The following is a 23,425-nucleotide window of genomic DNA, read 5'->3' on the forward strand; positions in this document are numbered from 1 at the left end:
GGGAGACCCATGGGAGGTTGCAAGTCATCTGCCTCCTCCCTGAGCTGAGAGTTAGGTCAGTGATGCCCCTGGTATTGCTGAGCATCCTGGGAGTGTTCCAGCCTTAGTCACTTGTGTTATCCTCCCAACAGCCTGCAAGGCAGCTCTTAATGATCCCACTTTATAGCTGCGGACAGTAAGGCTCAGAGTGTCCTACCACTTGCCAGGTCACCTGGCTCGAACATGGCAGAGGCAGGATTTGAACCCAGGTCTGCCTGATGGGCAGTCCCAGGTTCTGAACCATCCTACATCCCATGAGCCAAACTGCTGTCTCCTCCCACTACCCTCGGTACCCTCTACAAGCCCCGAGACCTAGGCTTTTCCAGAGTGCCCAGTTATCCCAGGTTTGGCTGGCCTTTCACTCTGGCCTCTCCCCTGGCAGGGAGTTCAGAGAGGGTAGCCCTGAAATTAGAGGTCCAAAGTCTAACACTGGTTTATGTGCAAACTCTTTCGCTCTCTGGGCCTATTTCCCCAAAACGTGTCAGCTGCTGCCCTCTAAGTTAGAGGTTCATTTATTCGTCAGGAACTTCTGTATTTGAATTCCCAGGCAATCCGCTGTCTGCCACAGGAGGGGGCCAGGGTTCCCGCAGGGCTCTCCCAGCTCTGGTCTCGCAGGTTCTGGCTTCTAGGGACATGTCATGTAGAAATGAAGTGCTCGAAAACTGATGGGGACAAGGAGGGGTGTGCGTGCATCAAAAGGACCCAGGAACCAGCTCAAAGGGGCTCTCACTGGCCAAATGAGCATCAGAAGAATGCTTGTAACTGTACATATCAAATAAAAACCCAGGAGTCCACAGTGGTATTCAAAAAACAGAAAAACTTATTGTTGGAAACTAGTCAGCAACAGAAATAAATTACTGGTACCTGCCGTAAAATGGACAAATCTCAGAAACATCATTAGAAACCAAGCACAAAAGATCACAGACTGTAGGATTCCATTTACAGAAATGTCCAGAAGAGGCAAATCAAGAGAGAAAAAGTAGATTGGTGGCGGCCTGGGGGCTGGGGGATTTACTGCAAAAGGACACAAGGGGTCTTTTTGTGGCGATGGAAAGGTTCTAAAAATATACTATGGTATCAGCTGCACTCTGTACATTTACTAAAAATCATTAAAGCAAATGAATTTTATGGCACACGTTATACCTCAATAAAGCTGTTTCAATCCAACAAAACAACTTGCTAGTCTCGGAGGTGACCAGATTGGCTTGCGTCTCTAAAATCCGCAAAGGGGAGTCAGGCATTTTTCTTTGCCGGGAAAAAAAACTTTTCAGAATCCCAGCAGATACTAGAGAATCAGTGATACACTTTCCAGGTGTGATTATGGTATTTTGGTCATGCCAGAGAACTGCCTTATTTTTAAGACCTGCTTGTTCAGGTGTTTAGGGATGAAGTACATGTCTAGAACTTACTCTAAAAAATTTTTTAGCCCTGACTGGTTTGGCTCAGTGAATAGAGCGTCGGCCTGCGGACTGAAGGGTCCCAGGTTCGATTCCGGCCAGGAGCATGTACCTTGGTTGTGGCCACATCCCCAGTAGGGGGTGTGCAGGAGGCAGCTGATCAATGTTTCTCTATCATCGATGTTTCTAACTCTCTATCCCTCTCCCTTCTTCTCTGTAAAAAAATTACTAAAATATATTTTAAAAAAATTTTTTTAAAGAAATGGCAAGATGTTAATTACTGACTTGAGGATTGGTTTTATGGGTAGTCTTTATATGCATTTCTTTTTAACTCTTTGGTACACCTGAAACTTTTCAAAGTGAAGCTATTTTGTTTTTAAAATACCCTTCACATAAACCTTGCAGAGCCCAACTGCCCATGAAAACACCTGAATATCTAGCAGGCTCAGATCTGCTCTGCTCCCACCTGTCCCAGCCCCTCACCCCGGCTCCCACCAGCGCAGGCTTAGTGACTGAGCCTGACCCTACACTGCTGGCCTCGTCCGACACCTGCATCTTGCAGATGTGGACAGAGGCTCGGACAGAAGCCTCACCTAGATGCTGCCTGAGCTGACCCACACCCAGGCCGCCCACCCACACCTGTGCCCCCGAGCATTTCACTGGCCACTCCCCCGCTCAGGGGCCTCCCTGCCTAGGGCCATGTGGACCCTGTCAGGCTAAGTGGACTCACAGCCCCTACCAGGCTGTCCTTGACCCTTGCCCTCCTGAAACCTCCACTAACTGCACCCCAAAGAGGGGGTCCCCAGCTGTGGTCCGAGAAGTAGCTGGCCACATATATGTACCCAGCAGCATGGCAACTTGGAGGGAAATCCTTTAGATCATTTATTTGACTCGCAGTCAGTGCACAGAGCTCTACCACACGGAAGTTAGAAGCTGCAACAGATCAGGTGCCGGGGCAGCGCATGGGTGTGTAAACAGACAAAATGGAAATGCCACTTGTGTGTGATTCAGAAGTAAATCAGTAGGCGGGGCCAGGCCCGAGATGACATTCACAGCGCAGGGTAAGTAAATGAACGGAATGTTGGGGTGGAGGAGGCCACCCCGGTCCTTCCCTCCGGAGCCGGACCCGGTTAGTGCACAGCCCTCCTCCAGTCCGGGAAGCATGGGAAGGTGGGGAGGGGGTTGCAGAGGGACGGGATTCCAGGAGGAAAGTAGGCTCATATCTCCCTTGCCCATCTCCCCTCTCTCCCCACCCAAATGGGCAAGATCACCCCACCCCTGGGGCCCCTTGGCCATTCAGGGAGAGGGACACGGCCTGAGGAGCCAGTCCCCAAATCCAGGGAATGGAGAACTGGGAGAAGCCTATTTCTCTCACAGGCCTCCCAACCTGGACGGGGCAGAACCTCAAAATAAAGTGTTAAGGCAATAAATAAAAAGCCCCAGCTCAGGTGAAACACCCTAAGAGAAGTGATGCAGGGCTGACAGAGACCCTGCGACGGGGACAAATGGCGTGAGACAAGTGCGACTGCCCCCATCGGCAGGACCAGCGGGGAGGCGGGCCCTGCGCGGACTCCAGAGCACGTGCGCATCCAAGTGCTGGGCGGTTTCTTGTCCTAGTGAGGGCTGGGGGGCTGGACCAGCCGTCCACCTCCTGACCTCCCCCAGTGTGGTCCCTGGGCCCCTGACTCCTGGGGCCACCAGCGATGGCAGCACAGGTGATAGGCCTGAGAGGACTCCCGTCCGAGCCTCCAGCTCAGCACCTAGCACCACCCGGAGAGTTCCGGGCTCACAGAGGGAGGTGGGTGGGCGGCAGGACCAGCCCGCCTGTCTGGTGGTGGCAGAAGCGGGAGGAGGTGACAGGCTCTGGCAGGGAGGGCGATGTCAGAGAACAATGTCCTGTGTGGTGCTTGGGTCTGTCGGTGCCCCGTCCCTACCCAGATGTGAGCACAAGGAGAGCCCCTCCTGCCGGCCACGCCTGCCGCCACCATGGTGCTCACAGCCCCTTGGAGGCCCCACCCTCACTCTCTGAGTTGCAAGCTCTCTCGGGTGGTGGCGGGGGTCGTCGGGACTGGCCAGCCGTGGGCCTGGATTCTGAGACCTCTCAGCCCAGGTTCCTTCCAGCTCAGGACATAGATGACCTTCACCCAGAGCCCTGCCATCCCCACCTTTCACCTCCACCCTCCCAGCCACCCATCAACAGCCTAGGGTGGTGGGAGCTTTTGGGGTCCCACACCCAGGGCACCCCAGCTCTGCCTGCCCCAATTCTCTTCACAACACCTTCCTCTCTCTCTCTCACTACCTTCTTCTCCCTCAGGCCCCACTGGCCACTGGTCCAGCCTCCGCTTCCCCAGGGACCGCTGAGGGCAGTCAGACGGGCCCCAAGGGGCTCCCTCCCTCTCCATGGAAGTTTACCCCCAGGCCTTGGGGATTCCCAGATGATTGGGGGTGGGGCAAGGTCAGGGGCAACCGCCCTTGGCTACCACGGCCTGGGCTCTGAGCTGCTGATGGCACAGATGCCCGGCCCTTGCTTGTCAACCCAAAGGAGGGAGGAGGCACCTTGTCTCTGCCATCACCCACGTGGACGAGGCCCAGCAGCCACCCCTCCCCAGCCTGTGCCCGCCATGGCTACAGCTCCTCCGGGGGACCGTTCTCTCGGGGCAGCATGCCATTCAGGCCAACACTGCTGGCCACCGGTGCCCCCAGGTAGCCGAGCAGGATCTCGCTGCGGCGCCGGGACAGCTGCAAGATGTCATCCGCCAGTGCTGGCACCGAGGTGTAGCGCACGTTGTCCAGGTCAAACATGTCCCTCAGGTACTGCACGATCTGGTGCTGGGGTACAGGGCTGTCATGAGACCTGGGCCCAAGCCCCTGCCCACCCCTGATGGCCTCCAGACCCCCCAAAGCCTCCCCTTGACCTCTGGGACCCCGACCGAGTCTCGTGTCCTCGGGTTCTGGTACCAGGGCTTCCTCAGACCCGCTGGGCCAGGCTCCCAGTGGAAGGGGCAGCATGCTCTCCGGGTACCCACTGGGTTTCTGAGGAGCAGGCCCAGCCCTCTCTGCACTCCTGGAACCCTCCAGGGCTCCAATCCCAGGAGCCAGGACAGGCAGGCCCAGGCGGGAGCAGTGGCCTCAGCACTCTGCTCACCTTGAAGAAAGCACAGACTTCGGCGAGCTGGGGCTTGGGTCCAAGGAAGCCAAAGGCCAAGACGGGGCTAACATGCTCCGATACGGAGTAGAAATGAGAGATGAAGCCGTCAGGCACCTGTGGGGGAGCAAGGTTGAGCCTGGGACCCTGGCGTCATCTTGAGATCTGGGTTTTAGAGGGAGGCCTGGCTGTTCACATCCTTGCTGGGTGACCCTGGGCAAGTGACTAAGGAAGGCCCTGTTTTCACCTGTGCAGAATGGGGGTGAGCTCGGGGCTGCTGTGAGGGCTGCATAAGGAGGGGCCTGCGGTCAGCACAAGAAGTGCCCAGAGTGTGTACTGGCAGCAGCTGGTATCAGCTGGGCAGCAGAGCCTGGCTGGCGAAGAGGAACTATGGATTGCAGCCCCGATAGTGCACCCAGCCGCCGCCTGGGAGTGCAGATAACAGCAGCCCAATGGCGGAGTGGCCGCTCTGCCTGCCCTTGGGGCATCCTGCCCCACCCAGGCGCCTCCTCTGAGCCAGCTGCCATGCCTTGCCTTTGCCCTTCCTCCCCCAAGGGTGCCCCGTCCCCTCTTCTGATGCCTTTAGCATTTCCCGATGCCCTATTCAGCCAGGCCCTGCAGGGTGAGATGAAGGTGCTCCTGGTCAAGGGAGAGGTGCTAGTAGGACAGGTGGCCAGTGCTATGACAGAGGCCAAAAGGTGCAGCCAGGCCTGGGGGCTCGGCGAGGCCTCCCTGCACCAGCCCCATTCTTCTCACACCCTACCCCAGTGACAGCGAACCTATGACATGCGTGTCAGAGGTGACACGCGAACTCATTTTTTTGGTTGATTTTTCTTTGTTAAATGGCATTTAAATATATAAAATAAATATAAAAAATATAAATCTTGCCCTAACTGGTTTGGCTCAGTGGACAGAGCGTCGGCCTGTGGACTGAAAGGTCCCAGGTTCGATTCCGGTCAAGGGCATGTACCTTGGTTGCGGGCACATCCTCAGTGGGAGGTGTGCAGGAGGCAGCTGATCGATGTTTCTCTCTCATCGATGTTTCTAACTCTCTATCCCTCTCCCTTCCTCTCTGTAAAATCAATAAAATATATTTAAAAAAAAAATTTCTATATGTGACATGGCACCAGAGTTAAGTTAGGGTTTTTCAATATGCTGACACGCCGAGCTCAAAAGGTTCGCCATCACTGTCCTACCCTGTCCTGCCACCACCAGGGGCCAGCACACCCCAATGGGAGGGTCAGCTGAGCGCCACACTCAGAGCCCCCCACAGCACTCGCCAGGGGCCCCCTCAGGTCACTCACCATCAGCAGCCTCCTCTTGGCTTTGAGGACTGACCAGCAAGCAGTGGCCAGGGCCTAAACCAGAGACAGGACAATGGGAGCCGAGTAACAGGCCGGGGGGCAGTCCTTGCCCATCCCCCAGCCCAGACCCCCACACAGGAAGACAGGGCCTGGTGCCTGAGCTCTGTCTTTTCCTCCCCTCAATTAGGAATCAGATACACCTAAGTCTGATCGTACCCCTAACGCTTAGCCCTGTGGGGCCCTGGGCTAGCCACTGAACATCTCTGGGCCTGTTTCCTGATCTGCAGCATGGCCATAAGCCAGCACCCCATCTCATTCAGTGGTGTGGGACCCACGGTGACCGCCTGGACACTGCCTGTGAAGACCACCCAGCCCTCTCCACCCCCTGCCACGGTCACAGCTTCCTGAGTGGCCCTGCGGGGCCCTAAGCCCAGTGCTCTCCTGCAGTTAGCTCCTCTCCTTTCCCCATTTAACTTGATTGAACAGGATGCATTAGAGTCGAGAGCATGAGCGCCAGCACAGAATGAGCAGACTGACGTGAAGGCACAGCGCGGGAGGAAAAGGCGCAGGACGCTAGTTTTGCAGTGTTGCCAGGATAGCAGTGGGTCCCTGGGAAGCTTCTTCAGGGCAGAGGGGAGAGGAGCCTGCCCAGGGCGGTGACAGCTGACTGATGGGTGGGGAGCCCAGCCTTGGTGCCCAAAGCCAGGGATGGAGGGAATCGGGGTCCAGGCCATCATGTAGGGTCATGCAAGTGTGTGCTGGGAGTGCGGGCAGCCACCCACCGTCTCCTTGAAGCTGTCGGACAGCCAGCGGTTCCTCAGGACGGCGAGCACGGAGGACGGGGGGTTCTCCAGGTCCTCGAAGGCGTCCATGAGGATGAAGTCCAGCACGATGTCATAGAAGCTCATGCACACCACCTGCGGGAGGCAGGCTGCGTAAGGGAGGTCCAGATGGGGCAAGGGCAGGTGTGGGCCTCATGGGTGAGCAGACCCCTCCCTGCTCTACAATGGGGTGCAGCTGGGGCCATCCCTCTCACGGCCTGGCCTAGGACAGAGCAGACACTGGGGCTTGTAGCACGGATGGAGCCATCTCAGACTCTCGGAATCAAGGCAGAGCTTGGCACAGGCACCCCCTCCCTGCTCAGGGTCTCAGGTATTTAGCACAAATAAACTCACCCCACGGCCCTCCAGCTCCAGCCGTGTGGTAGCCCAGGTCTCTGGCCGCAGAGCATAGTTCAGCATCTCCTCGTAGCTCTCCAGGAAGCCTTTGGGGCTCTGGGGAGAAGCACAGTCTGTTCGGGTCATCCGGCTGGAATAGGTCCCCAGGGACAGGCTGGCCATAGATGGGGACATGCCAAGGCAGGGCCAGGGCCGAGAAAAGGAGGCAAGAAGGGCCCCCTGCCCACCTCGATGTGCCTCTGCAGAGAACAGGGCGTTTGCAGGACAGACCCAACACCAGCGCCCAGCAACGTCTCAGACCAGCGCATTCCTGAGCACCCACGGCCGCCCAGGAGATGCCACATGCCGCAGCGGGAGCTCACTTTGGAAGGATGGGTGAGGTCATGAGGTTGAGTCAGGCAGCCAAAGATCCAAATCTCTCTGACCTTGAGCCTCACGGGTGAAATGGGAGAAGCTACAGCACCAACTCATGGGCCTTTTCTGGGGGGAGTCAATGAGCCACGCACGTGACACAATCAGCCCTGTGCCTGGGCCTCAGCAATCAATAGTGTGTAAGACCGCTGCCGCCGGCACCAAGGCTGCCAGCACTCAGGACAGATGCTTCACTCGCCGGGACTACGAGTTTAGCTGCGGCACAGCCTGCAGGTGTGGATGCGCATATGGACACGGAAAGCAGGTATGTGCCAGGTACTGATCTAATATAGACCCACTCATCTAATTCCTATGGTTCTATGAGGGACATTCTGGTATTATTCCCACTTTACAGTTAAGAATACTGAGGTTTTGTGAGATCAATGACATGCCCAAGAGCCAGGCAGGATGGAGCTGACACAGAACAGCACGGACAGGTTGATGCCATTTATACAGAGCCATGTGCAGAGGAGGCACTGGACCAATGTTCGCTAAGATGTGAACTGGGTGGGGTTGGAGCTCACTGAGTAATGAGAGAACAAGGCAGCCTACAGGCAGGATGTGGAGCAATGCAGGAGGCAGCTGATCAATGGTTCTCTCATCACTGATGTTTCTATCTCTCTCCCTCTCTGAAATCAATTAAAAATAAGTGTCATAGTTAAAATAAATAAATAAATTTAAAAAACAGAAAAAAACAAGATGAGGGGGGAAGAAAACCTGAAAGGAAGCCCCCCCCGCCCGTCAGTACCTTCTCAGCCTTGGTCATCAGGCCTGTCACCATCTGCCGGCCAACCTCCCCGAAGAAGAGCTGGTGCTTCTGGTCCTCCAGGAGGCCCTGAGGAAGGGGTGGGGTGAGCTGCCCAGCCGGTGGTCCCCCGCAGCCATGAGGAGGGCAGTAACTGTGTTAAGCAAGTGACCCAGGCACACAGAGGGGCCCGTGTGGGAGCAGGCCCAGCAGGAGGCCTGCCTGACTGCCCCATCCCGACGGCACCTCGGCAGGTGCCTGCATCACAACCCACCTCGAACGCCTGCCGCACACAATGCAGCTTGGCCAGAAAGTCATGGTCACTGTAGCAGCCCAGCAGCTCTGTCCTGAGGGGAAGCACAAGCAGTCAGGCAACCTGGGCCTCCGTGTGGTTCTGAGTGGAGCTCTAGGTGGCCCTGCCTTGGCTTGACAGTGTGACCTTGGGCAGGTGTCTGCCCCCCTCTAGGCCTCAGTCTCCCCAAACCAGAGGAAGAGGCTGACTGGATGCTCTCTGAGGACGTCAGCCTCAATAACCCTGGCAGGTCTGGTCACTGGGGGTCGGGCTGACTGTGGCCTCCTTTAGGCCCTAATTAGCAAAGGACAGAAATGGCCAACTGCTCCCAGGTGGCAGGACGACAGGCAGGGGGCTGCTGCCCACCTGGGTCCGCCTACCCTTTATCTCAATCACCAGGACTCCCACTCCAGCTTTCAACCATTTCTGTCAGTGAACTTGAAACATAACTTAAATGTGGAGTCACGACCAAAAGCCAAGTTCTGAGAAAAACTCATGTAAAATGAGTAAGATACCTACAGTCCCACAAAAAGGGACACAGGGCTGAGGATCAGGCCCCGTGTTTCTGTGGCTGGACCCCTCCAAGAACTTAGGTCAAGCACGGTACTTGGGACCATCCTAGGCCCTCCTTGATGGGGCAGGAGCCGCTGCCAGCCCATCGTGGCCCTCAGTGAGCCTGGCCCAGTTGAGTCCTCACCAAAGACCGCTGGCTTCTCCGGCCTCCTCCAAGGGGAACAGGGCCTGCCCAGCCGCCCCCTGCTCCTGGCCTCCCGCCCCCCATGCTCACCTGAGGGTCCGGCAGAGCACCTTGCCCTCCTTCACCAGCTGTAGCGCCTCCTCGTAGGCGGCAGCGGGCCTGGAGAGTGGGATCAGGTAATCTTCGACCTGCAGGGACTCAAAGAGCTGGGGAGGGTGCAGAGGAAGAGGACCGTCACGTCACAGCCTGTGTCAACAGCGGCCCAGAGGGTGAGGGCCGATGCCCAGAGGAGATGTCAGAAGGAGGCAGAAGCCCGGGTTCAAGCCCAGCTCTGGCCCTCAGTGTCCCCATCTCCAGGGGTTCTTCCCCAAGGGACCGTACACTGGGCCTGAGCCCATGCCCTTCACCCAGGCCAGGACAGCTGTCCTGACACGGCCATGGCAGCAGACTAATGCCAAGCAATGGGCATGCAGCATAGAGAAGGGAGAGGTCAGCGTGGGCTGGAGCCAGTGGGCAGAGACCCTGCCCTCACCATTAAGACTTGGAACCCCTGGCTTCTCAGGCCTCCCCATCCCCAGCCACTGCACGAGTCCCGGGGAGCAGCCGTGGTGACTGCCAAATGCTGCTCCCGGAGGAGGAAATGGCTGTACTTTCCCATGACCGTGCTCACCCAGGGTCGCACAGGCCTCCCTCCACCCATCCTCTGTGTCCACCCACCTCCCCGCTCACCTCGGTAGCAGAGAAGAAGGAATCGTCCGAGATCAGGCTGTCCTCATCGTCCGCCCGCAGAAGCAGCGAGCCCTCGGACAGGGGCAGCATGAGGGTCCGCTCTGGGGAGAGCAGGAAGGAAGGGCTGAGCTGAGACTCCCGGCAGCACAGAGCGGGATGCGCAGCTTCAGAGCCTAGAACACCTGACTCTGGGCGGATGAGGCTGACGAGCAGAGGTCCTATTTACTGAGCACTTGTACGTGAAGACCCCGGGCTCAGTGCCTCAAAGGAGTGGCCTCCTTCCGTCCTAAGACATCCGTGGAGGTGGGCACAGTTAGGTGTGGAACGAGGCTGCTGAAGGAACCTGCCCACAGCCACACAGCTGGGCCCCGAGACCTGGTGGCCCCGAGCTCTTCAGGGGAAGTCGCTTCCCGCTGACAGGCTGAAACGTAGCCACTGATAGATAGCAAAGGGCTCGAGGGAGTCCACGGGCCACCTACTCGGTGTTGCCATCCTCACCTGCCTAAAGGCCGAGAGGGTCTGGACCTCCAAAAGCACCAGGAAAGGCTTGTGAAACAAATTCTCGGGGCCCATCACCCTAAAAGCCCCCCCACCTCCTCTGCCACATGGGAGGCCAAGGACACAGGACCCCGCGACAGGCAAAGCCGCTCAGGGAGAGGTGTGGGAAACGTGTCTCCCTGGCCAGCCCTTGCTGGGCCTGTGTCACCCCTGATAGAGCGGGGAGGGAGCTGGACACTCAGGAGTCCACTGTTCCCCCCCCCCACCCCCCCCGCCCCCCCCGCCCCCCCCGCCCGGGGCTGACAGCACACAGGAGAGCCCGGGGTCCTCAGGTTCACTGCACAGCTCTGGCACCAGCAGCCACTTGGACATAACTGTTGGCTGCATAACTTCGCTCCCTCATGATGTCACGGCCCTCTACCCCAGTGGGGCAGGGTAACAGCAAGACTTGTGCTCTTGGACCTCTGGTCTGCTCTGGGCTAATCTTGTGAGTCGTCCCCTCCATCAACCCAGTGTCCACAGGAAAAGATGCAAACCAAAGGCCTAGAATAGCCAGGGGATGGGGCCAGGGGCTCTCAGGGCCTCATCCCAGCTCTGCTCCTGCCTACCATGGGTCAAGGAACGCCTCTGCCCCCACCCTCCCAGCAGCCTCAGTTTACCTATCTGTGCAATAGGTTGGAGGAAGTCTGAGGGCCCTGGGGATTCTGGTTTGCCTGATGCACTGAGGGGGTCGCACCCCAGTTCTCTCACTGCCTCCCCGCCCCACCCCACCGCAGCCTGTGGGTCCAGCTCACCCAGGTCCAGGAGCAGGCTGTCGGAGGGGAAGGTGGACCCAAACTCCTCCTGCAGGTGGTAGGCCCGGTGTAGCAGGGACTCCAGCTTCTCTGCAAACTCCCTTCGCTGTGACTCTGGCTGCGGTTAAAACAGCGACTGTCAACCCAGGCCTCCACGCTCCCATGCCAACAGCCCCTTCCCTCACCAACAACGGTGGCCCGCCTCTGGAGAGAGGAGCGGGCTCTGGGACCCACAGGGAGAGCGCAGATCCAGACCTGAGCTGCCCAATCCAGAGCCACGAGCCACATGTGGCCAGAGAGCCCCCGAAATGGCCAGTCCCAGGTATAAATACACTGCGTTTCAAAGACTCAGTACCAAGCAAATAAATAAATGCCCTTGGTGACTGTCCATCACACGGTGAAATGGTAACATTTGGGACATACTAGCTTATGTAAAATATATTGTTCAAGTTCATTCATCCGTTTCTCTTTTACTTTCTAACGTGGTCTCTAGCAACTTTTAAACAAGGTAAGTGGCTTCCTACTGGCAGCGCTGCTGCAGGCCCAAGCGGACCTGGGTTCTGACAGCGGCCCCACCAGTTCCAAACTGTGATCTGGAGCAAAAAAAGTCTCATTCTGAGCCTCAGTCTCCTCAGTTTCCCCATCTGTAAACCGAGATAAGAGCGCCTGCCTCCTAGGGTCCCAGGGAAAGCGTGACCGAGGAGGTAAGGCCTGCAGAGCACTGACCCGCCGTGACAACCAGTCAGTGTTAGCGGTCACAATACTATTGTGCCTGTTATCATCGCTGGACTAAGAGAGCAGTCAGAGCCCAGAAGAGCTGTGTGTGACTGGGAAGCCACTGGACCCAACACGCAGCAGCCTGCGGCCTCAGCGACCTCCTCGCCGCCCTCAGCTTCCAGGCCAGGGCACAGGGGAGCAGGGGGCACTGCTCCTTTAACCCCAGGCTCATCTTGTCCGAGGGGCCAGGCACGGGCAGACCCAAATCTGTTTCCACAGAGGCTGCCAGATCCTGCACTTGCACGTAACCAAACCCCAGGGAGGAGACAGGGGCTGCCCCGGGCCTGAGGCCACTGGGGAGAAAGAGCCGGAAGAGCTCAGAGGGGACAGTCATGGTGGAAATGGCTGCCTTTCACTGAGCACCTGCCCTGGACCTGGCCCCTCACAATTCATCCTCCTGGTGTCCCTCAAGGCAGCTATTATTATGACCCCATTTCACAGAGAAAACTCAAGGAGGTTAAGTGGCCCCGCCCACCACCTCGAGCCTGGAAGAGCTGGGATTCGACCCCAGGCCCACCGGACACTTGGCTCAGTCCTCCCATAGGGCAAGGCCCCGCTCCCTGTGGCCTGCAGACACTTGTAGCTTTGGCCGAGCTCTGCCAGCTCTGTCTCTGTGAAGTGATCTTGGTCAGGAAACGGTTTCTTAGCCATGACACCAAAAGCACCAATGACAAAAGAAAAAATAAAGATATTGAATTTCATCAAAATTAAAAACTTTTGGCCCAGCTGATGTGGCTCATTGGTTGAGCACTGACCCATGCACCAGGAGGTCGCTGGTTTGATTCCCACTCAGGGCACATGCTGGGTTGTGGGTTCGATCCCCAGTGTGGGGGGGCATGCAGGAGGCAGCCGATCAATGTTGATTCTCTCCCATCTCTCTCTCTCTCTCTCTCTCTCTCTCTCTCTCTCTCTCTCTTCTCTCTCTCTCTCTCTCTTCCTCCCTCTAAAATCAATTAAATAAATAAATAAGTGAAAAGACAACCCAACAAATGGGAGAAGATATTTGCAAATCATATCTCTGATAACGGGCTGGTATTTAGATTATCTAAAGAACTCTTACAACCCGTGAATAAAAAGACAAGTAACCAATATGAAAGTAAATCAAAGGATCCGAATAGAGATTTCTTCAAATAAGATATACAAACGGCCAATAAGCACAAGAAAAGATGCTCAACATCATTAACTATCAGGGAAATGCAACCAAAGGAACAATGAGACACCACTGCATACCCACGAAGGCGGCTGGGATGGAAAAGTCAGGTGCCAACAGCTCGGTGGAGGATGTGGGGAGTCAGAGCCTTGTACACTGCTGGTGGGGAACTAAACGCAGGGCTGCTGTGGAAAACAGCCTGGCAGCTCCTCAAAATGTTAGACAGAGTAACCACAGGACCCAGCCTTCCACTCCTGAGCACTCAGCCACGAGAACTGAGAAGACAGGTCTACTCAAAGACTATACGCAAATATCCACAGCAGTCTCATTCATAAAGGCCACAAAGTGGAAACAACACAAATGTCAACCAAATGGTGAACAGATAAACAGAATGTGGAGTATCCACACACAGAATATTATTCAGCCGTAAACAGAAACAAAGCAGTGATCCATGTTACAAGAATGAACCTTGAAAACACTTGTTAGGTGAAAGGAGCAAGTCACAAAAGGCCACATATGATTAATTCCATTTGAAGAAACATCCAAAATAGGCAAATCTACTGAGACAGAAAGCAGATTAGTGGTTGCCTAGGGATGGGGGTGGGGCCAGAGGCATAGGAGGGGAGGTGTGACTGCTAAGAATATGGGATTTCTTTTTGGGGTGATGAAGATGTTCTAAAATTGTGATTGTGTGATATATTCATACAACTCTGTGAATATACTAAAAGCCATTGAAGCCTACAATTTAAATTGGTGAATTTTATGGTATAAGAATTATGTTTCAAGAAACTTGTTAAAAAATGTTTAACATAGAAAAATACCCAGAAGGACACCAAGTGGTTCTGTTTGAATGAAGGGTTCTGGGCATCAGTAACAGCGATGACAAAGATCATTTATTGAGCACCTACTATGGGCCGGGATCACATGGGTGGCACTGGTGTCCCACCGAGGGCACCAGCACTCAGGGAGGGCACGGGCCTTTGTCCAAGATCAGAGCCCGAGCTCTTATTTTCCCACTCTTTTCTATTTCTGTAGTTTTCACTATTTTGTAAGGAATATTTAATTGTTTTCACAATTAGAAGAACAATGAAAGTTCTATAATGTTACGATGTAACATTAGCAATAAGTACAATTTTGGACATTAAGCTCCTCCCTCCGCCTCCCTGCCCTAACACAGCCCTCGGTCTGCCCACATGCAGAGGTGACCTGAAGCAGCTGCATCCTAGGGCACTGAAGGCTTGCTTGCGCCACAGGCATTTCCCAACCTTTGTGTCCACAACCAGGTGGTCATGCCTGTGTGACAGGCCTGAGAGCATGCCCCCAGCAGGGGTGGAGGACCCAGACACCAAGTTGTTACAGGCTGTGCCAGACATGTCCCGTCCCCATCCTGTTGCTACAAACTCTGATTGCCAGACTCCCGGCCAACAGAGGCACAAGTGGAGGAAAGAAGGGGGTGGGGAGGAAGGCAAGGAAACTCTTCCCTCCTCCTCCTGCCTCCCACCACCCCGCCCACCCTACCCAAGTGGGGGCAACCCCTGCTGGCAGCCCCTGTGCTAGCTTCCAGGACACGGCCTTGGCACCTGAGCTCTGGGCACACCCCTCTAGCACTGGGACAAGGCAGCTCCTCCCTCACCTGTGCAGCCAACCCCCTGCATTAACCGCCTCCTGTTTCAACAACTGAAGTCATTCCTATTTCCTGGCTAACACCCTACTGCCTCGACAGATATGTCAGACTGCTCCCCAAAGAGATGCCCCTCCCCGTGTGACCTCGCTCCAGCAGAGCACAGGAGCTCAGAAAGACCTTGTTTTTAATACAGAAAAGTGTAAATAATAAAACAGCCCTAACCAGTTTGGCTCAGTGGATAGAGTGTCAGCCTGTGGACTGAAAGGCCCCAGGTTCGATTCTGGTCAAAAGCACACGCCCAGGTTGCGGGCTCGATCCCCAGTAGAGGGCGTGCAGGAGGCAGCCAATCAATGAGTCTCTCACCATTGATGTTTCTATCTCTTTCTCCCTCTCCCTTTCTCTCTGAAATCAATAAAAATATATTTTAAAACATAAAAGAATAAAACAGAAATGGCCCACAACCTCACCATGTACACAAACCCCACCCACAGGCATGTGCTCAGCATGAGAAAAGTCCACAGTAAAGGAAGCTACTGAAAAGTACAGGGAAGTACAATAAAAGCCTGTCCACCTTTCCTGCTGACCCTCCTCATAGATCACTGCTAGCAATTCCCCGTGTTGTGTACCTGTCACAGGAACGGAAAACTGCACACATGTATCAGCAGCTACCAGGAGGCGCACAGATGCACGGCTGTAGCTTTTAAAAATGCACACATGGGTCATTCTATACACATTCTACATCTTGCTTTTTTCACTTGATATATCGTGGCGATAGCAGCCTATCAGCCCACATAACTTTCCTTGGCCTTTTTTTAGGTTTTTTAAAATATATTTTTATTGATTTCAGAGAGGAAGGGAAAAGGAGAGCAAGATAGACACATCAATGACAGAGAATCACTGATCAGCTGTCTCCTGCATGTCCCCTACCTGGGATCGAGCCCAAAACCTGGGCATGTGCCCTGACCGGGAATCGAACCATGACCTCCGGATTCATAGGTCAATGCCCAACCACTGAGCCACACTGGCCAGCCATCCCTCGGCCTTTTAACAGCTGCATAGTATCGCAGACCCTACTGAATTAGAGAGTTTCCAGTTTTTCAACTATTACCAAATAATGCTTCAGTGAACATCCATCCTAGGACATATATTTGGTGTGCTTTTCACAAAAATGTTTTACTTTAGCTTCTTCACTGTATTTCTCTTTCCTGATATTGAAATGAAGGTTCACTGTAGAAAACTTAGACAATGCCCCCCAAAAGTACAAAGACAAAGGCCATGTGACCCACTCAACTCTGAACAGAGGCTCTTTCCCACCAGCCGTGCAGGAAGGCGTGGCCGGGACCAGGGTGTGAGCATCACTGTGGTTTACTGCATAATTACCAAGTGCCAGGCATGTGCTCGGCACCTTATTGGTTGGACTGACAACCTGATCAAGGGGAACAGTCCATCCAAGGGGATGAGTGTCTGGTTGGCAGGAAGCGGGGCTGCTAGGCTGCCTCCCAAAGTCTGGCTGCCCACCAACCTCTCCATGGTCAGGGGGTGGGGACCACCTACCTCAGAAAGTACTTCGGAAGCAGTCTCAGGGTTCCGGAGGACGTCCCCTGGTGTGGGGGTGCTGCCGCTGTCTCCCCTCTGCCCCACGCTCAGCGCCTGCTCCCATTTTTGCAGAGCCTCCTCGAATAACTCCATGCCTGAGCACGGGCCAGAGAGAAGGGAGAGTCAGGCCCCAGCAGAGGGAGAGCAGCCGGGCCCTGCGCAGTGGCACTCAAGAGGGCCCCGAAGGACAAGAACGAGCAGGGCCGTGTGGGCCGGGTCCTGATCACTTTTTGAAAGACGGTCAGTTGATAGGCCTTCATTCAGATCAGATCTGTTCCTGGACACTGTCCCCTGCCCAGAAGTGGCTGGAAACCAGGAGTGAGGGTGTGGGGGCAGGGAGGGGAAAGTGGGTTGCAAAGCAGGGCCTGGCCTGGGCCGTTCCCCACTGTCCTGCCCCACCCGGGGGAGCTCGAGGCCACCTCCTGGCCTGTACCTTGCATGTAGAGGCTCTCGGCATTGCCATCGCTGGTAGTCACAGACTCCTCCATCCCCCTGGCATCCCATGGTCCCGAGCACGCAGCTGTGGGGCTGGATGCGTTCACCGCCACCATCTGGGCGCCAAGCAGCGCAAAGACCCAAGGGCAAGGGGTGAGGCCTTTCCAGACCCTCTACAGGACCCCGGCCGCCCCCAGTGCCTGACCATGTGCCACAGACACTCTCTCCAGATGCCATCCCTGGAGCCAGCCCCTGATTGCAGAGACCAAGCCCTCAGCACAACCTGGTCCACCAACTCCAAGCACTGACGACACCTCACAGAAACTGCCGGGGTGGGAGGAAATATCGAGGCCAACACCCAACCCGGGACTCAGCAGCCTCCTACAAAACCCGCCCTGGGCCCTTTCTCTGCTCTGGGGCTCAGCCACCAGTCAGACAAGGAAGACTGAGGGAGCACCCAGCACATATGGGCCAGCCAGGGCCCACTGACTCCCACGCCTCTCTCCCACACGAGCAGCCACCTCCCGTGACGGGCTTTGGGTTCCTCCAGGACAAGAGCTATCTCTTGCTCACCCCTTGGTCCCCAGGGCAGGCCCAGTTCTGCACTGGGCTCAGTCCTGACTGAATGAATTAATAACTAGATGAGTGAATGAGCCAAAGTCATTCCCCAAGTGAAAATAATCTCTCTTTGTCTTATTTATTTCTGTATCCTCAGCACCAAGAAGAGTCCCTGGCACAAAGCAGATGTTCACTCAATGTCTAATGAATGAATGAATGAATGAACTTTCATAGATAAGTATCTTCCCCAAGAGGCCATCAGCTTCTCTTCTGCACCTATCCATGTTTTCCCCACTGATGCCTGGCACTCAGTGAGTGATCAGCAACCATCTCTAATAGCCTGCATGCATGCATGAATGAATGAATGAATGAATGAACGAACGAACAAATGAAAGACTAAATGAAATCCCTACTCCCATCTCCCTACCAGTCCATAGCCCCCTGAGGGAAGAGACTGAACCTGACTCAGTAGCTGCGGACTGAGCCTGAGGCTGTGGCAGGCACCCTGGCACCCTCCCGTCCTCCCCTGTCCTCACCGAGGCCAAGCTGTGGGAGGAGCCCGAGCGCTTGCTGGGCTCAATGGAGGAGATGCCACTCAGGGTGTCGTTGCTCTTGCTACTGGGGCTCTGTACCCTCCGGCTGGAGTAGCCTGTGAGGAACAGGAAAGAAGGGGTCACGCAGGCTTCCAATCAGCCTTTGAACAGGTCGTTCCCCACCCCAGACCACCTCCCCTCTCATCTGGAGTCTATCCTGACCTTCAAAGTCAGGGTGACGGCAGAGCACCGGGCTGTGCACTTGGCAGAAGAGTGCTGGGCCCATGCCACTCGCTACTGTATCCCTGTCACCAGCAGCGCCTGGGGCCCCGATACTTCCCCGCCTCCTTCCTAGCCCAGTGCTGCTGGGCGAGTGGCTGGTTTGCAATTCTCCTTCCAAAAAGGATTCAAGGTAACAACTTTTGAAGATACACCAAGGACAGAGGTTGGTGCCTAAGCAGCTCCCGGTTTCCCAGGGGCCAATGCAAAACAGAAACCCAGCGAATCAGCATTTCTCAGGCCTGTTCTACACAAATCTAGAAACTCCTTTTTTCCACTGTAAGATAAAACTTTCCTCCTGCAGTGATAATTCACAATGAAAATTCACTTTCACACACGGACCCAGGTTTTCCCAGAGTCCCCAGATAACGAGAACCACCGGGACACGGGTCAGGCCCCGTCACCCACCACATCCTCACGTGACTCGGGAAAGGAGGTTCTGCTGTCAACCGCCTCCCAGGTGAGAGGAGCTTGTAGACAGGAAGTCACCAGCCCAGGACCCCACAGTTCACAGGGGCCCAGCTGGGACCTGACTCAGGTCAGGCCCTTCCCCCCACCTCACACCTACCTTTCTTCACCGATGGGGTCTTCTTGGCCATGAGGATGGGGAGGGGCACCGTGCCCAGATGCTCGCCTCCCATCTCAGGGCCGACCTGCTTCTTCTTCCGCCTTCGCCTCTTCAGCTGGTGGGCGGCCAGGGCCAAGGCCACGGTCCCCAGGGCTGTGGCAAACAGGACCTTCCGCAGGCCTGGTGTCAGCCGCAGCTGCGAGAATGCAGACTGTAGGACAAGAGGGAGACAGCCGGTTACATCTCCCCTGGAGAGGCGCTCCGGGGAGCACAAAGGAACAGGGAACGTACCAGGCCCCTGGGGATATTTGCGGACCAGGTACAATGGGGAGACAGCCACCTCAAGAGAGGGGACTTGGCAGCCGCTCTGAAATGTGGACCACAGAGGTGTAAAGAGAGGGCTGGGGATGGCAAAATGATGATGCCAAGGTCAACCTGGGGTCCAGCAGGTCATGACTAACAGCTACGTCAGGCACTGCACCAGGACTTTACCCGCGTTTCCTGTCTGAATGCCTGTCCTCCTCCAGGTGAGGAATCTGAGGCTCACGCTGGTTGTTAAGACCCATGCTCAAGGTGACAGAGACAGAAATGGAACCCAGGCCTGCCAGCTCCATTCCTCAATGACTTCTCGGAGATGATGACATTCACTCCACCCACTGCCCCATCTGCATCCCTACTCCACCCTCACTCTGCCTGCTGGATTGGGAGCCCCTCCGGGGGCGCTGCATCCCCCGGGGCAGAGCCTCAGAGAGTGTCAAGAGGCCTGGTCAGCACAGACATTTGAGGTGGGCAGGTAAAGGCCAGGCCAGGGGCCCTAGACTCCTAACCCCGTCCTTCCTGCTCTGCTCAAACAGGAGACACTGGATGCCTGAACAGCAATACTGAGGGCCCGGCTGTCCTGACGCTCAGTGTTTCGGGGACCAGAGTGGTTAGAGGGCAGGACCACGGGCCACCCACTCTTTACCTGTCCAAACGTCGTGTACAGGAACACAGGGATCTCGGCCACCGTCATGGCTAGGGCCTGGATCATGGACATGCCCTCAGTCCTCCGGAACGCCATGGCCGGGCCAACACGCCAGGCCAGAGCCCTTGGGTGGTGTGTTTCCAAGGAGAACGTCTTCAACTGGTTGCTGGCTGAGTCCCAGGAGCCATCCACCGCCCGGAAAGACAGGAATGTGCATACCAGAGGGTCCCTTCACGGAGCTGAGAGACAGACCACCAAGTCAGACGCAGGACATGTGCACAGAGAAATGCACACAAGGGTGCCCTGGGGGGTGAGGCAGGAGCAAAGCCTCCATTGGGAATGCCAGGCCCGGGCAGGAAGGCAGCCAAGTGCCCCACAGACCCTCTGCCCACCATGCGCCCTGGGAGCAGAAGGCAGTGTCTCCGCCCAAGAGCAGACCCAGGGACGGGAGATGGAGAGGTCACTCTCAAATGTCATGGCCTTTTTTTGCTGAACAAAAACCTCAGGCCTCTAAAGGGTCAGGCCCCTGACTGAGAATCATGACAACGTGTTCACCTCCCACAAAGCCAAGAATGTTTTACTTCCTGTGGACTATAGTATGAAAACAGCAGGCTATTTCCTCCAATAATGATGATAGCCTTTACACATCTGTGCATATTTTGTGCTGAGTTCTTCATGTGTATTATTTCACTGAATGATGACAATTCTGTAAATAGACGCTCTCTACCTGTGCTCCTAACCGTGCCAACTTCCAACGAGGAAACTGAGGCCCACGGAGGCTGCCAGGAGCCCACGTTACACACAGCTGGTGTGAGGCAGCGGCAGAACCTGGACCAGGGTCTCTCGGACGTCAGGCTGTGCTGAACTGGACGTGGAGCAGGAAGTGGCAAGCCCCAGAAGACGACAGACTACAAGGGCAACTTTCCCCTGGGGTCTTCAGAGACCCTCCCAGGGTACCCCACCGCCCATTCCAAGGCAGCGAATCAGTGGCCTAGCCACAGAGAGCCCAGTCCCCGAGACCCTGCAGGGTGTTCCTCACACACACCCCCGAGGCCCAGGATGCCTTTGAGGTCTCCTGGGAGCTCAAGCAGAAGGAACGTGCAGGCCAGCACAGACCCTGTCTCCTTGGGATGGTGGCCAAAGTCACTGGACCAGCACGAGAAACAGCTTCTCCCCAGCGAGTGGGAAGGGAGGACAGCGCGGTCAGCCTAGCTCTGGGGCTGGGCTGCGTGTGAGGGGGCTGCCGGGAACGTTCTGGGGCTGAGGAAGCCGTCGTGCCCAGGGTAGGAGCCCTCCTGCCCGGAGGCTGCAAATCCAGCGACGTGACTGCCGGTGGTCAGGGCCGGGGCTCTACCATCAGCCGCCTCTCTCACCCGCTTCAGCGGCTACTCCCCAGCACTGACGACGGGCCGGGCTCGGACAGGCTCTCCACGGAGGGCTTGGGGTCTCGTCCCTCACAGAACTCTCCCGACCCCTGTGCACAACGGGGAAACCGAGGCTCCGAAAAGTGAGCGGCCTGACTGAAGTCCCCGAGTCAATGGCCAACCAGGGATGTGACCTCAGCTCTGGGGGATCCCAAGGCTACAACTGCCACCTCTCCACGCCGCACCTGAAGGGCTTCTGGGTCCCAGGAAAGAAGCCCACGTGCAGAAATAAGGCTGAGCCTGGCCCCACCCCCGGGAGGGAGTCCGCTGAGAGGCCTGGCATGTGTCTGCAGGGAAGTCCCGAGCAGCCCCTGGGCCTGCCTCACGCCCAGGACGGATCCAGAGCCAGCCTGGCCATCCTCTCTCCGGCCCCCGGCTCCACCCAGGGAGAAGCCTCCATGACAAACCCATGGCCATGTCCCCACCTGGGCAGTCACTTGCTCACTCCATCCTCCCCCAGCGCTAACAACACCCTCCGCCTGATGCCCACACTTCCCACCCCCTCGCCCTGGACCAGTGGTTCTCAACTTTCTGGCCCTTTAAATACAGTTCCTCATGTTGGGACCCGACCGTAAAATTATTTTCGTTGCTACTTCGTAACTGTCATGTTGCTACTGTTATGAATCGTCATGTAAATATCTGATATGCAGGATGGTCTTAGGCGACCCCTGTGAAAGGGTCGTCCGACCGCCAAAGGGGTCGCGACCCACAGGTTGAGAACCGCTGCCCTGGACGCTCCCCTGAATGGCTCTGGCCTTCGCAGTCTCCCCTTCGGCCTTGACCTCAGCAGCGACCCTGACCCAGGCGCTCCCGCGAACCACCCTCGGCCCAGCCTCACTCACTCAGTCCATTCCACCCCGGACACCCCACCGGCACGACCGGGCAGGGCACTGGGCACCACCACACTGACCTCAGCAACATCCCGTCCCCAGAACCTGCTCGTTCCATCCCGACACCTCCCCTGCCGGAGCACCGTCGGCCCCGCCCCTCTCGCCCCGAACCTCGGGGTATCCGAGCGGCCGGCAGGTGCCCACAGTCGCCGCCTCGGCCGACGCCCCGCTCCTTCCATCCCGGGGACTTTCCCAGCCCCGCTCCGACGCCCACCACGTTCCAGGCCCGAGCATCGCCTCCCTGACCGGGCACCTTCCGTTCCACCTCTCGCGCCGCCCACGGCCAGGGACCTGCTCCTTCCAACCCGGGCCCTTCTAGTCCGGCTGAGCCCGGACACCTGCGCCCCTACCCAGGGCCCCGCGCCGGCCCGGCTCCCGCCTGCTGCAAGCCTCCGTCCCGGGCCCTGCCGCGCGGCCCGACCGCCCGGCGGGCTCAGCCCCGGCCGCCACTCACCCGGGATCCCATCGCTGCGAAAGGGCAGCGTCTCCTTCCCCGGCGGCCGCGCAACCAACCTCTCAGCCGCCGGGGGGCGTGGCCTTACGCAGGGCCAAAGCCGCTCTTTGGCCAATGAGCGTCTCTGAACCATTCCGCGCCGCTCGGGCTTCTGGTCAAAGGGATGTGTCTCCCTCTGCCCCGCCCTCTAAGTGCGGTTGAGGCACGAAAGTGATCCTTTTTATCCTTTGATTGGCCAGAGGGCTTAGATTGACACGAAGGCTGGTTGAGTGAGGCGGGGCAGCTCTTAAAGGGACTAAAGAAAAGCAATCGGGTGTGGAAGGGGCTTTAGTGAAGGAAGCTGTGGCCAGTGAGCCCACGTGTTTGGCTTCGGTAATTGTGCCTTGTAATAGACACCGGGTTTGGATTCAGAGTTCTACCACTTCAGCTCTCTGGAGTTATTCAGTTTACCCCTCTGTAAAAACGAGGATGCAATTCCTGCCTCACAGGGCTTTAGGGGGGCTTGGAAGAAAACAGTGTGAAGAGCTGGGTACAACTAAGTTTTTTGTTTTTTTTTAAATATATTTTATTGATTTTTTACAGAGAGGAAGGGAGAGGGATAGGGAGTTAGGAACATCAGTGAGAGAGAAACATTGATCAGCTGCCTCCTGCACACTCCCTACTGGGTATGTGCCTGCAGCCGAGGTACATGCCCTTGACCAGAATAGAACCTGGGACCCTTCAGTCCGCAGGCCGGCGCTCTATCCACTGAGCCAAGCCGGTTAGGGCAACTAAGTGTTTTTTTTTAATGATTTTCTGGCCCTAGATGGTTTGGCTTAGTGGATAGAGCATCGGCCTGCAGACTGAAGGGTCACAGGTTCTATTCCGGTCAAGGGCACATGCTGGGGTTGTGGGCTCGATCCCCAGTGGGGGGCGTGCAGGAGGCAATCAGTGATCCTCTCTCA

The 23,425-nt window shown here is 56.4% G+C and overlaps 1 protein-coding gene across 1 annotated transcript; it reads right to left on the reverse strand.

Annotated features, from left to right (window-relative positions):
• Window positions 1-841: 841 nt before the first annotated feature.
• On the reverse strand, window positions 842-22,547 carry MIGA2 (mitoguardin 2). The gene is made up of 16 exons (XM_070430486.1): window positions 22,482-22,547; window positions 19,714-19,952; window positions 18,750-18,960; window positions 17,906-18,018; window positions 16,810-16,927; window positions 16,335-16,471; window positions 11,230-11,347; window positions 9,938-10,038; window positions 9,299-9,414; window positions 8,494-8,566; window positions 8,223-8,309; window positions 7,061-7,159; window positions 6,668-6,802; window positions 5,886-5,939; window positions 4,582-4,698; window positions 842-4,265 (listed from the first exon to the last, which is right to left on the reverse strand). The coding sequence occupies exons 2-16, from the start codon at window positions 19,807-19,809 to the stop codon at window positions 4,062-4,064; spliced, it is 1,779 nt and encodes a 592-aa protein (XP_070286587.1). The 5' UTR covers window positions 19,810-19,952; window positions 22,482-22,547; the 3' UTR covers window positions 842-4,061.
• Between the last annotated feature and the right edge of the window lie 878 nt (window positions 22,548-23,425).

This window comes from Myotis yumanensis, unplaced genomic scaffold, assembly GCF_028538775.1.
Source record: "Myotis yumanensis isolate MYYU_CA2020_CCGP unplaced genomic scaffold, mMyoYum1.0.hap1 SCAF_12, whole genome shotgun sequence".
NCBI lineage: Eukaryota > Metazoa > Chordata > Mammalia > Chiroptera > Vespertilionidae > Myotis > Myotis yumanensis.